Below are 13,633 nucleotides of genomic sequence, written 5' to 3'. Positions count from 1 at the left end.
TACCAGGGATCGAACTTGGATCCTTATGCTTGTGAGACAGGCAGTGGAACCACTGAGCTAAATCCCCAGCCCCCTTCACATCATTATTTTAATGTAAAAATAAATTATGAAAAGTTTCCCTGCTTTCTGGTTTTGGAGCTATAGATAAAGGGGTGGCACTAATGCTCAGTGGTAGAGTGCTTATGTACCATACACAAGGCCCAGGGTTCAAGCCCCAAAAAGGGGCGGGACACAAATAAAATATTAAATGCAAGAAAAAGGAAAGCAAGTACAACAACTTAACATGCAATGACCAAGTCATGCTTATCTAAGGAACAGAATTACAGGAGAAAAAGAAATTCTTTATTTATTCACCACATTAATGAGTTAAGTTCCACTCACATACATAAAATTCATAAGAATATAAATTTTTCATCTAACATCCAATACCATAAACTGAAGTCCCTTTCACTCATTATTTCCTGAATTTAAAAAATATCAACCTAGGACATACAGAAAAAGTACTTGATAAAATTCAACAGATCCACTCATGACTTAAAAAAGAAAAAAACACCTCAGAAACTAGGACAAATCTGATAGGATACATCTATCAAAATCCTCTAAGATATAATGGCAAAGTATTAAGGACATTCACTTTAATTAATAATCTCTCAGTTCCTCATACTGGGCTGCAGACATCCATAACATACTTTTCTAATGAAAATATATACTTAAGCATAACATAACTGGCTGGGTATGTCTCAGTAACTGCGCTAGGGAATACAGGAAGCAATCTGTGTTCACTTACTTGATACAACAAATGGCAACCACGGCAAGCTGTATGCACCTGTGTCAAAGTTAACATTTTGTACCATGTTACATTTTGATATATTTATAATTTTTAATTAAATGTTTTCTTTTGATTTTTCTTGTAGAATTAGCCCAATTCAGTACAATGTCACATGAAAATCTGCTTTTATGACTTTGAGAGGTTTGAAGTTAACTTGGCTAACTATGATGAGGTGGATCATGTAAGCCAAAGTTAGCAATGTAAGACAGAGATATGACAAAGTACAGAATGAAGACCTTGATTCAGATGAGGAACAAAACAGTAATATAAATAAGTATTTGACTCAAAATGCTACAAAATAGTCATGCATACCTGAATGATCCAATGTTAAAACTAGGTCAGAAAATGTTATTAGGTTCTTGCCAGGGGTAAAACCTATTGGACAGAATGCCAATACTGCCATAAAATGTTGGAAATTGTAATGGATGATATGCTACAAGACGTTTTGAAATACATTAATAATGAAATACAAGAAAACAGTCTATATGCATTAATAGTAATACTCAAAAATATATTCATCATGACACCTCACTATCTGAACTAAAAGTCTTCATAGCAGGACTTTATCTTCTAATAGTCAGAATCTAAAGGATTTACGGAGAAGTGACAGATATGGCATTGAGATTTTAGGAACAATGACACTCGCAAGATTTGGTTTCCTTCAAATTGCCTAGGTCTTGACTACAAAAAGACCCGCCAAGTGTGGGAAACCAGGTATAAAGACCAAGGCCTGGGTTGAGCTCTCCTTGAGACATGGGGGGGGGGGGGGTGATAGCAAGCTATCCCCCACCTCTGGCTGTGTGTTAGCATGCCAGCACCAGCCAATTTCAAGGAGAGAATCAAATATAGCTGAAGTTTGATTAAAGAAAACACATATTCAGGTACAGTCTGTAAATTGAGAACCTGATAAACTTTCCCTGAACCCTGAATCACATGCTTGCTTGCTTCTTCTCTGTGCAAGTCTAACAAAAGTGAGGAGCACTGTCAGATCAGGGCTCTTTGTCCACTAGAGGCGAAACTCCCCTGATCTTCCTTTTCCAAATTATCTGTGAGTCTTTTGTCTTTAATCATCATCTCTCCCCCCGAACCCTGCAAATAAAGTCACAGACTGGGTCCTACAGCCAAGAAAGAAAAAAATCTGACAATTTGGCTGCCATTCCCCCTCATTTGTTGAAAGCTTTGTTCTGAACTGTTAAGCAATTTATACACCATCCAAATACATGACAATTGATGGAACAACTTGCATCATTTCATGGTAATTGAAGCTTTCAGCAATATATGCCAAGTAAAACTTCCAAATATGGTATAAAAATATATGCTTGGTAGATGCGAAAACATTTTACACCTTGAATACAGAAATTTATCTTGGAACTCAGCCACCAGGTCTTTCTTCATGCAGTAATAAACTGTATGACTTTGTGAACAGACTTGTTGCACCTGTTTCAAAAAGTAACTCAAATGTCACATTTGATAACTGGTTCACTAGTTACCCATGGATGTCACATATGCTAAAAGAATACCAGTTGACCAGCACAGGAACCATGTGCAAGAACAAAGCTGAGATTCCTCAAAAAATGCTGTAAGTTCACAACAGAGAAATGTATACTACAACCTTTGGATTTCAGAAAGACCTAACATTGACATCCTACATGAGAAAGAAAAACAAAATACTGATACTGTCAATGTTACACCATGATGATAAAATTGATAGTGAGGCCAGGAGTGGTGGTGCACCCCTATAACTGTAGCACTCCAAAGGTGGAGGCAGGAGGATCCTGTGAGTTCAAGGTCAGCTTGTGCTACATAGCGAGTTGAAGGTTAGCCTGGACTACTTAGTGAGAGAGATCCTGTCTCAAAACAAAAAGATTGATAGTGAATCCTCAACACAAATGAAGCCAGAAATGGTCACATTTTACAACAAGACGAAAGGTGGAGTCATTGTTGTTGATGAGTTATACAACAACTATGATGTCACTTGAAACACAAAGTATTGGCCAATGGTTTGTTTCACGATTCTAAACATGTGAGGCATAAATACTTTCATAGTTTACAAAGAAAATAACAAGCACAAAGTATCAAAGAAATTTTTGGAGGACTGGAAATGGAATTGATAAGCGATCAATTACAACAAAGGAAAAACAGTACATATCTGCCCAATGAATGCCTCAAAGGAATTCTGGAGCAGACCAGTGAAAACATTTTAAGAACCTCATAAGAAAACAGGAAGACCACCAAGATGTCAAGTATGTCCTACCAAAGAAGACAAGAAAACAAAACACGTATGTTATCAGTACGATACTTATGTATGGAACATGCTGTTGTCATATGTGAATACTGCCTTAGGTGTGATAATTGAAGTAAAGATTATTTTTGTGATAGTTTTATTTGTATTTTCATTGTAGTTCACACAGGAATTTATTTCTGCTATTATTTTTCAGATTTAGTCACAGTAACATCAACAAACTGCTGACGCAGAAAATATTGATGTTTCCTCTAAACACTCAGTGTATATTTGGTATTTCATTTTCCTGCTAAGTGGACATTGTATAATAGGAAGTTCCTGACGAGAGGAAGACAAGAGAGGTGACAAGTATGAGCTGCCAAACAGGAAAGGAAAGCTAAGCACACATAATGTCAGTGTAAGCAAGACTTGTGTATGTACGGAACTTGCTTTTGTCATGTGTGAAGACTGCCTTGGTGTGATAACTGAAGCAAGGATTATTTCAGTGGCAGTTTTGTTTGTATTTTCATTGTAGTTCACATAGGAATTTACTTCTGCTGTTTTAGATCTTGTAAGCAGGTAAACAGTTGATATTGAAAAAATGTTTATTCTATACACTCATTACATATTAAAAATTTAATATTTTATTGTACTGATTTTATTTTCCTGTTAAGTACACATTATCTAATAAAACTCGTAAAATTAAAATTAATAATTTATCAAGAGAAATACTCCTAAAAAATAAAAGTGGGTGTTACACACCTCTATAACATGCCTTTTATAAAAAAATCTGCCATGATGCCCCCAGGGCTACAAGAGATGATACTAACCATCACCACTTAATATTAGTCTATACATTTTTGCCAAGCACACCAAGAACACAAGGCCTTAAGCATTTTATTTCCATGACATTTCTTTGGATAGCGTTTATTCTGCAATTTCCTCTAGCATAAACAACAGGATAAGGATAGTCAGGTCATTTAAGAAAGGGGTGCAACTCAAATTTTCATAGCTCAGTTGGTCACAAGCACCCAACTCACTGTCCTACCATCTCCCACAGGAGGAGACAATGATAGGCACAGGGGTGACAGAAGTTATTGAGGAATTTAGGCAAAGTGTTGGGGACAGAAAGGCCTAAGCCTAAGTGTTTGGAGTCAGAGAGAAGGGGCATTAAAAGAATCAAAAGCCCCCTAGCCATCCATGGGATCCTGAAAGGCCTAATCTCACCCTCCACCCTGCACTTACCCACATTCCCAGCTAAAGGAATCAGACAACCACAACCCTGGGATCTTCTTTCTTCAAATAATTACTATTATGAAAAGATTCAGCAGCTTGTTTAGAGCAATTATTTTATCATCTCCCCCAAGAAAGATGATGAGAATAAGCAGCATTTAAAGCAAAAGAAATCTTGTAGTTATCTAAATTTTTCACTCTCCATAACTCCTTCAGTAGTCCTTCAATAATAAAAATGTTACTCTTCAAACTGCAGGCGAAGACCTACTAAAGGAACATGAAATGGAAACTTCTGGTTATATTAAGTATCATCAAAAAACATAGTGAGTGGTTAAATTTTTTACATATGTTAAAATTAGTAAAAGACACTGTCATTAAATCCACTCAAAATACTCCCCTCCCCCCATTCAAACATATCCCCAACATTCTTACCAATTTCTGAATTCTGGAAGTCCTCTTTTGTGAATGTCTTTAGTTGCTTTGTCATGGTTGCTCTGATATTCTGAATCTTTTCAAAATATTTATCTTTCACAGTCGTTTTGATTTGAGGCAAGAGCTACAAGTTGCATGGTGACAGATCAAGTGAACCAGGTGGATGAGGACACATTGTAATGTTTTTTATAAGATCGCTTTTCTGTTGGATGGCATGTGGTAGCAGCATTCACTATATTTTCTGTCATACCTCATAAAGAAATGAAAGAGAACTGCCATACTGCCCTCAGAATGTAGCAAGATGGATGAGATAAATGAGTTCAAAGTGAGGGGAATATTTTGAGGGGGATAAATGGCAGTGTCTTTTACTATAGTAATTTTTAAATTTTAAGTATTCTTCATTTTCAATCACACTGCATATCTGCAGGCATTCAAAAATACTATGTAAAATTTACTTGGCATTATGGATCACAATCAATAGTTCAAAACCCAGATACAATCAGCCATATGCAGTTTAGAATTTCACCACATGAGGGGGCTAAAATTCTACATATCTCAGAACTACCAGAAGTGCAGCTCTATAAACAATTTTACCCTAATTCTTTACTTCACCTTTCTAAACAAAAACAGAAAACAAAAGAAGAGACTACATTACACTGAAACAGAGACCACAATAATAATTAATGTCTGTTCCATTTATTTGGGACAAGATTAAAAGGGGAGAAATGACAGAAAACAGTCTCCAGTGGAGAAAAAATGATTAATTATAAATGGGAATTCACAACCAGTCATTTTGAAAAATGAAAGGATAAGGGAGAGAAAAGGTATAACTTAAAGTATCACTAAAAAGCCTGTGCTTGTGTTTGCCAAAACCACTTTAAGGAAAAAAAAAAATCTAAAATATTGCTATAGTTATGAATTAAGATTCATAACCACTTTCTGGAGATAATGTTCAATTAGAAGAATTTAGAATAGGCAGTTCCAAATTCTCAAAATCAAGTCATTGAAACCATGATCATCATGAGGGGCTGTACAGATTAATAAGCAGCAAGGATTTCATGAGTCCGTACAGATTAATAACCAGTAAGGATTTCACTACACATTAACAACAATTATCTCTACTAACTCCAAGTTAACATTTAAAGGAATACAAGAATTAAGTTTTCATGAGTTTGTAACTTAACTTCCCAGATGCTAGTTTTTAGTATTCTTTATGTTAGCCATGAGACTCCTTAAAAATTAAAATAAGCCTAATACTTCAGAGAAACTGAAAAAAAAAAAAGAAGGAAGGAAATGTACACCTCTGTCCTGAGAAAAAATAACCTCTTGTAAAAGGATAAAAGCAGCTGGAGGAAAAAAAGCAAACAAGCAAATTGTGGAGAGCTACAGGAGAGGGGAACAGAAGATGAGTAACAAGAGATCTTGGTAGCTTAACCAGTAAGCCTCCATTTCTCAAGTCCCTTTTTACTTAAATCTTATGAAGAGGAATTTTCAGTCATTTTACAGAAATCCAAAATGAGTCCTATGAAAAGAACACAGAGTAGCAGAAGTATTCTAGATTCTAGTCCAGGCTAACTAATTAGCCATGGGGAAACAGACAGGAAAGTGAAATTAACTTTCCAAGGAATCCTGTATAAAATAGAAAGGCAAATTCTCCTAAACAGTTCTAAAGGCTTGAGAATTTTGCCACCTCAATGAATCATTTTCAATATACTGAGCCACATTTATTTTAGCCTGACAAATTCTTCTTGAAAAACAAATTTCCAAAGTATAAAATTGTTCTGTCTAAGAACTGGTTTTAATAAATTTTTCTAAGAAGTGTTTGTACAACTAAAGGTATTATATAAATGCAGTGGACCCTTGACTTACAAACTCAATTCGTTCTCGAAGGCTTGTCACTCAAGCTGGTCAATGAAGGCTTAGGCTCTTCTGCATAGCCTTCAAAGTCTCTCTCCTGACAACAGCCAGATCTCAGTGTCCTTAGAGAGAGACACTGGCCCAGTATTTCTCAAGCCTGCACAAGAAAGGATGTTGTAATGTTCCTTCCAGAACTCTTTAAGGGTTAAATCTGTATCTGAGATCATCTGGAAGGACAAGCGGCCAGCATTTGGGTTATAATTAGAGACTTAAGCTAAAACAAAAATTCCAGTCATAACCGAAGTTGTTCATTTGTCAGGCTGGCCATAACATGAGGGTCCACTGTGTCTCTGTAAAAGAGCTTAATCAGTAGCCAAGCAGATGATCAAGACCCTCTCCTGATTCCTTTGCACTACAGAAGAAACAAAGTAGCTGTTAAGTGAGGTACATTGCTGGTACATGTTGCTCTGTGGTTCCATCTACAGCACCACAAAAAAAAAAAAGTAGGTTATTTCTAACCAAATCCCAAGTCTCTCTGGTTTCAAATCACCACTAAAATTGAGATTGCTTCATAAGACGTGTACACACTATTTGAACAATTTTTTCTTCCTTCATGCACCATACAGAAACATCTTTACAATAAATCACTTGTTAGATAAAACAAGGGACCTTTAGAATAATTTTAAGTATAGAGCATTGTAGAAAAAAATTATTAAGGTGATCTTTATTCTGACAGTGTGTGGTATAATGTGAGAAAAATTTGGTCTCTGTCCCTGATTCCAGGGGCTTCTTAAAATCTCTAGGAATTCTTGATTTATATTATCTTTTGCTATTGATAACGTGTCCCTTAAACACACCTGGGCTTATGCTAATGAGGTTAATTAGGGTGGCAGCCCCTCCCCATATAGCCTCAGGAAGCTTTGAATCTCCCTGTCCAACACTTTACCCTATCCTTTAAAATAAACTGGCAAAGTATTTCTGAGCTCTCTGAGTCATCCTACCAAATTAATCAAATGGGGGCAGGGTTCCAGAAGAACCATGGTTCATCCTCAGCTGATCAAAAGTACAGGTGTTGGGGCCAGGGATTTAGCTCAGTGGTTCCACCACCTGCCTTGTAAGCCCAGGGTCCCATGTTTGATCCCCAAAAAAAAGAAAAGAAAAGAAGTATAGGTGTCATGGCACTTGCCATGGACATCAAAGAGTGGGGGAAGTCTTGTTGGACTGAAACTTCAATCTGGATAAACGGGGAGACAATGTCAGAATTGAAATGAATTGCAGTATACCCAGTTGGTATACGCTGATATATAGGGGAAACACATCTGGTCAAAGAAATGTTTCATATTTGATAGCACAGAAGAAAAGTTTTTTTTTTCCTTTTTTTGAATAGGCAAAAGAGAGTGAGAGGAAATCTACTAAAACTAGTGTTTTCTACAACACATTCTCTATAGTCTAGAAAAGCCAACATAAATTTTATATGTAAAATGAACACAGCTTAAATGAACCCAAATATAAATGATGAAAAACCTCAAGTGGTAAGAAATTATTAACTGTTATTCATGAAAAAGATAATCAACAATTTACTTTTGTAAAAATAAGGGGTCAAATTCTTAATTACTATCAGATCCTTTTCTAATTTCCTCATTATTTTGAAGCAACTATTTAGACCATTCCATCTGTCTGTGGTTGACTTACATGTCTGAAAACTAGACAATGTTAAGAGGCCGGCCCATTGAAAGTTCCCTTGAAACAACTTTCTCCACTAACAAGGTAAACTAAACAAAATGATTTATCAAAAGAGAAAGACTGGTATTTTCCAGTTTTCAATCAGACTATTATTGGTTCAAAGGGATCACTAGAAGTTCATAATCTGTGTGGAAAAAAAGCCCATCACTTACACACTGGAGAATTTTCTTACCTTGAAAACAGATGCCAACTCCATACAACAGTCTTGGATGTTTGTAAACATATTTATAAAAATTATGGTTTTGTTTTTAAGTAAAAGGAACATTTCTTAGTGAGTCTGGCAAAGTTCACATCACTCCTGAAATTTTAGCCACATGCCATTCAAAGCCTTATTTACATGAAATAGAAGTCTTCCAGATACAGAGAAAACACATTATATACAGGGAAAAAGTAAAACAGGTTATCAGAATAGTACAGAAATTCTTACTATGTATTACACATATTAATTTTGAGTCAATGTCTCATTTACTTGTGTGCCCTTGGGGCAATTTTTATTATTTTTTAATTTTTATTAGTAAAAATTTGTAGCACATTAATTATATACATCATGCGAAGTTTAAATGTTTTGTTTTTAAGTTTGCTAGTTGTGCTTATTTAGAACTACTAAAACTCAAGAACTTTTTTTTTTGGTACCAGGGATCGAACTCATGTCCTTGTGCTTGCAAGGCAGGCGACGGAACCACTGAGCTAAGTCCCCGGCCCTAAAACTCAAGAACTCTTAAGAATATGTAGTACTTGAGCCACAACCTACTATCCCTGCCAGCTGCTCCATGCACTAAGACAAGTCTCCAAAAAGACATGGCTTTCTGTCCTCGTGTCTCCTAAACAAGGAGTTCTAGCTCACTAGCAAAGTCAGAATGCCAATACTGTGAGACCTCATCTCCCCCAAGAAGAAGTGAAGAGGCCAAATCCAGGTGAGCAATCAAAAAATCAGGGGTTCCTTTCCTCGTCTTCCTATTCCCCTCATACAAGATGGAGGCTCTATCCCAAAGTCATCAAACCAATCAATAAAGGCCTCATCTGTTCTTGGTCCAGCTACCTAAGAAGATTCTGCCTATGGTAAAAAGCAGTCCTCAAAGGAACTGACTTTATTTGAAACACAGCATGAGAAAGTTCAAGCCTAAGAAGGATCTTGGAAATGATGGTGATTTTTAGTGACACAAAAAACAAGAAAAGGTTGTTACATATTCTCAGTGAAAAGGAACAGGCTAAACCATTAGGCTAGCTGGTACAGAGAGCCTGGGAAAAGAGGTGGCTAAGATGAGCACTACCAGGGTCATCTGGCCTCAAAACTAATTAAATTAAATCAGAGCTAAGAGAAATTCATGCCCAGAGCACTGCTGAAAGTAATACAGCAATCAACCAACAATTAATGGAACCTAAATAGGTGTGATAAAAGGTTAGACATCTTCACACAGATCAGAGAAAGACAAAGAGAACTCCATCAAACCACCTTTATCACAGGTGCTCATGCCCTGACACTATAACTCAATCACTTTACTTTTCCTCTGTGGAAAAACATGTCAATATTTAAAATGAATTCAATAAGAACTAGGAATAATTCTAATCACTACATCCATGGAATTATGCTCAAATTTAATGTCTGGTAAAGTACCTAGCAAGCTTTAGAGCACAACATATATGTATTATCACTACTTCAGAGAAGTATCAGGTAATGAAAAATCTGAAAAAGGCAAAATACATTAAGTAACATTCACAATATTTGACTGGTATGAATTAAAATATGTAGAACCTCAAATACTGCAGAAGGCAATCTTGAAGGAAATGGTTTAATATGCTGATGGTACACTGAAATACTTTTTTAAACTAATAAACCAATAATTACATATAACAAGAAGTAATATAAATGTACAGTATTTCTGTTCAAGGCAATTAGACCTCTTTTTTTTGGTACCGGGGATCGAACTCAGGACCTTGCACTTGCGAGGCAGTTGCTGGAACCACTGAGCTAAATTCCCGGCCCCTAGACCCTTTTTTTTTGGCTATGCTGCAGGGGATCTAACCCAGAGCCTCACACATCTAAGCAAGTGCTCTAACACTGAACCACACCTCAAACCCAAGCCTTCACATTTCTATTACTCTTGTGTACAACATGAGCAAAAGAGGCATAGATGCAGTAAAGAGTACCTTTGTTGATGATGGTGGAGTAGGAAAATTAAGCCAGGCTGGAGCAAAGTCATGCTGCGCCATTTAGGTCCAGTCTCTCCGACACAGTGAAACAAGGCTTCAACACCTCATGGCAAGTCCCTGTCATATAAAAATGGAAGAAATTAGACCTGCAGACCCTGGCCAAAATTAAATCCTTATACTAAACTCCTTTCAATTGCAATTACTATACTATATATAAGGCTCCATTTTAAATTGTTAAATAATGATTCAAAGAGGGCTTTGTTTTAGACTCAGCTCCCGCAGTAGGCCCCAACAGACCAGACCAAAAGTCAAAATGGCATCACCCTTACTAAAGGTCCACATCATCAAACTTAGAAACTAAGTTGTTATCTGGACTTCCAAGAAAAAGGGGGCCAGCAATAATAGCCAAATTTTCCAAATCAGCATCATAATGTTCTCTCTACATTACTTCTTCCCCCAAAAAATGTGAAGCAACCTGATATTAACCATTTTCTCTCCTTCTTTTTCCTGTTCCCGCCTTACTAGATTAACTTTGAAGTCACCGATCTTTTTCTTGTTTCTTCAGCACTTTCCTGTCTGTAAAAAATCAACCTATGCTCAGTCCTTCAAAATGGTTTTTCTATTTTATAAAGATTCTAACCTATCAAATAAAGCCAGTTAAAATCTTTAAATTTATAAATGTCTTCTCAGACGACAAAAACCTAGAAAAGCAAAACTATAATGATGAATATTAAGTCAAATGCAAAGGTTGGAGGGGATGACTACAAGAGGCAAGAAGGCATTTCTTGGGCAATTTCTTTGGTACACATCAAAAGTCATCAAACTATACATGTAAATCTGGTGACTTCTGTGTAAATTCTACCTCAGAAAAGTTATAGTCAACTAGAATCAGCTGCTTTTTTGATATGATGAATATGAAGTACACACAGTATATCAATGATATACTGTATTCTTGCCCATAATCTAAGTGGACTCTAAAATATTATCTAACTACTCATTAGCAGGAAATTCAAGAACAATAACTTAAAGGATATCTGGGCAAAGTAACCCACCAAATCCAGAATGTTCTAGGCTATGAAACAAAGGGAAAAACCTGAAAACCGCTCTGTCTTCACTTACTGTTAAGTTACTTGTACCACCAGGTGTTAGAGGTCACCTAGCTAAGCAATATTCTATTAGCTTTGCTATAGACAATACTGCTGACATATAGTTCAGATCAAGACAGTTACATTCACTTAAGCTGCTTCTCAATAACCTAAAGTTAGCTCAAAACTGGTTTAAACTACTAGACCTTCTCTTAGATCTACAATACTTTCTGATGGGTAGGTGACCTTTTGACATCACAGGGCCAAATCAACAACCTCAGAGAACACTTTTACCACCACCATCATTTTCTGAACATGAACCCTATGAAGAAGCCATGAAGTTTGATTATACACACACACACCCCCACTATTTACTTTTCCAGCCTTCAATCATGTTTCTGTATGCCTCAGACCACCACGTTTCTTTATTCTATAAATACCCCCAACCCTATCTTCAGGGATACAGATTTAAGACTCGAGTCTCTCTAAACTTTGTCCACCTTGTAAATAAATACTTTTTATCTTTTGCAAAATTCATTGTTTAGTTAACTGTCATACAGCACCACAGATAACACTGGCTTAGTCTGATGACAAATGGGCTGGTTTCAACAAATGGTTTTTAATATACCAATGAAAACCCCTTGCCGGGGTTCCCTTGTACATTGCTGGTGTGAAGATAAAATGGTGCAACCACTGTGGGTAATACTTTGGCAAGTCTCTGCAAACTTAAAGCACAGAATTACTCCAGAACCCCACAATACCATTATTGGGTATATACTCCAAAGAAATAAAAACAGGTACTTAATACTTACACACCAATGATCACATAGCAGCACTATTCAAAAATAGTCAAAAGTACAATCATTCCTTATGTCTATAAACAGACAAAATAAACAAAATGTAGCATACACATACAATGGCATGTTAGCCATAAAAAGGACTACTGGTATGTACTATTGAGTACAAACCCTGAAAACATACTAAGTGAAAGACAAACACAAAAGATCACATAATGTATGATTCCAGTTATATGAACTGTCTATAATACATAAATTCGTAAGATACAAAAAGCAGTCAAGTTGTTACCAGGGACTGTTAGGAGGGTAGAATGAGAAGCAACTGATCGATACAAGCCTTTCTTTTAAGATGATGAAAACATTCTGGCATTTCATAGTAGTAGTTTCAAATCACTGAGAATGTTCTAAATGCTAAAATTGTACTCTCTAAATGGTTAACTATGTGACTTTCATCTCTAAGAAAAAACGGAAGTATATAGTACTAGAATTTCTCAAAGTAAATTTTGAATCCAGATAGATATAAGTATATGTATTTGAAAAGACTCCCCAAGTTTTATTAATTACAACTCGGCAATAAAATAGCCTGAAAAACACAACTTTAAAAGATCAAAGGAAATAAAGTATCACCAGTGAAAGACCAATTTGACATTGTGTGCCACAATAAAACAAAACAAGAACTATCTCTTTTCTGTAATATTCTATACTAAAGATGTATAACATCAATATAAATATGAGGAAAGCCAACCTGATACACACTACAATAACTGACCCAAAATCTTCCACAGTATCAAGTTATAAAAATAATTTTTAAAAATCGGTCAAGCGGGCCAGGGATTAAGCTCAGTGGTGCTGCAGCCTGCCCCTCAAGTGCAAGGACCTGAGTTCGATCCCCAGTACCAAAAAAAAAAAAAAGAAAAAAAAAGAAACAAAAAACCAGTCAAGCTATGAAACACATTCATTCTATATTTTTATCAGTAAGTTTTTAACTCTGAGAAGTATTTTCTGACCTTTTATTCCACTGAACTGTTTGCTTCACTGTTTCAATACAATAAAATTCTATTAGCATTTAGTAGGCATCTAATGAGTGTTAAGTGATTTCCAGACTCCCCTTGATCTTCCCAGTAGATTCAGATTCAATGGGACTCAGGCAGAGCCTAGAACACTGTTTTTAAACAAACACTAAAAGTTACAAACACAAGAAGATAAATAATATTAAAAGGAAAAAATAAAACTCCTTGCCTAATAAGCATGGCCTCTAAAGGTAGCAAAAACATTTGACTGCTTG

The 13,633-nt window shown here is 36.0% G+C and overlaps 1 protein-coding gene across 7 annotated transcripts in view; it reads right to left on the bottom strand.

Annotated features, from left to right (window-relative positions):
• Positions 1–13,633, bottom strand: part of Gpbp1 (GC-rich promoter binding protein 1) — a 67,748-nt gene that overhangs the window by 32,790 nt on the left and 21,325 nt on the right. For all 7 annotated transcript variants that reach the window (XM_021261400.1, XM_087189415.1, XM_004848501.4 and 4 more), the window contains exon 3: positions 10,464–10,583. In XM_021261400.1, the coding sequence (XP_021117059.1) occupies positions 10,464–10,526 (63 nt within the window). In that variant the 5' untranslated portion in view covers positions 10,527–10,583. The remainder of the gene's footprint in view (positions 1–10,463; positions 10,584–13,633) is intronic.

Source organism: Heterocephalus glaber, unplaced genomic scaffold (assembly GCF_053883595.1).
Source record: "Heterocephalus glaber isolate CG9 unplaced genomic scaffold, H.glaber_assembly_v1.0 deba00001538, whole genome shotgun sequence".
In the NCBI taxonomy this organism is placed as follows: Eukaryota; Metazoa; Chordata; class Mammalia; order Rodentia; family Bathyergidae; genus Heterocephalus; species Heterocephalus glaber.
The sequence above is the reverse complement of the archived record's forward strand: the minus strand, read 5'-3'. Positions and strand labels throughout refer to the sequence as shown.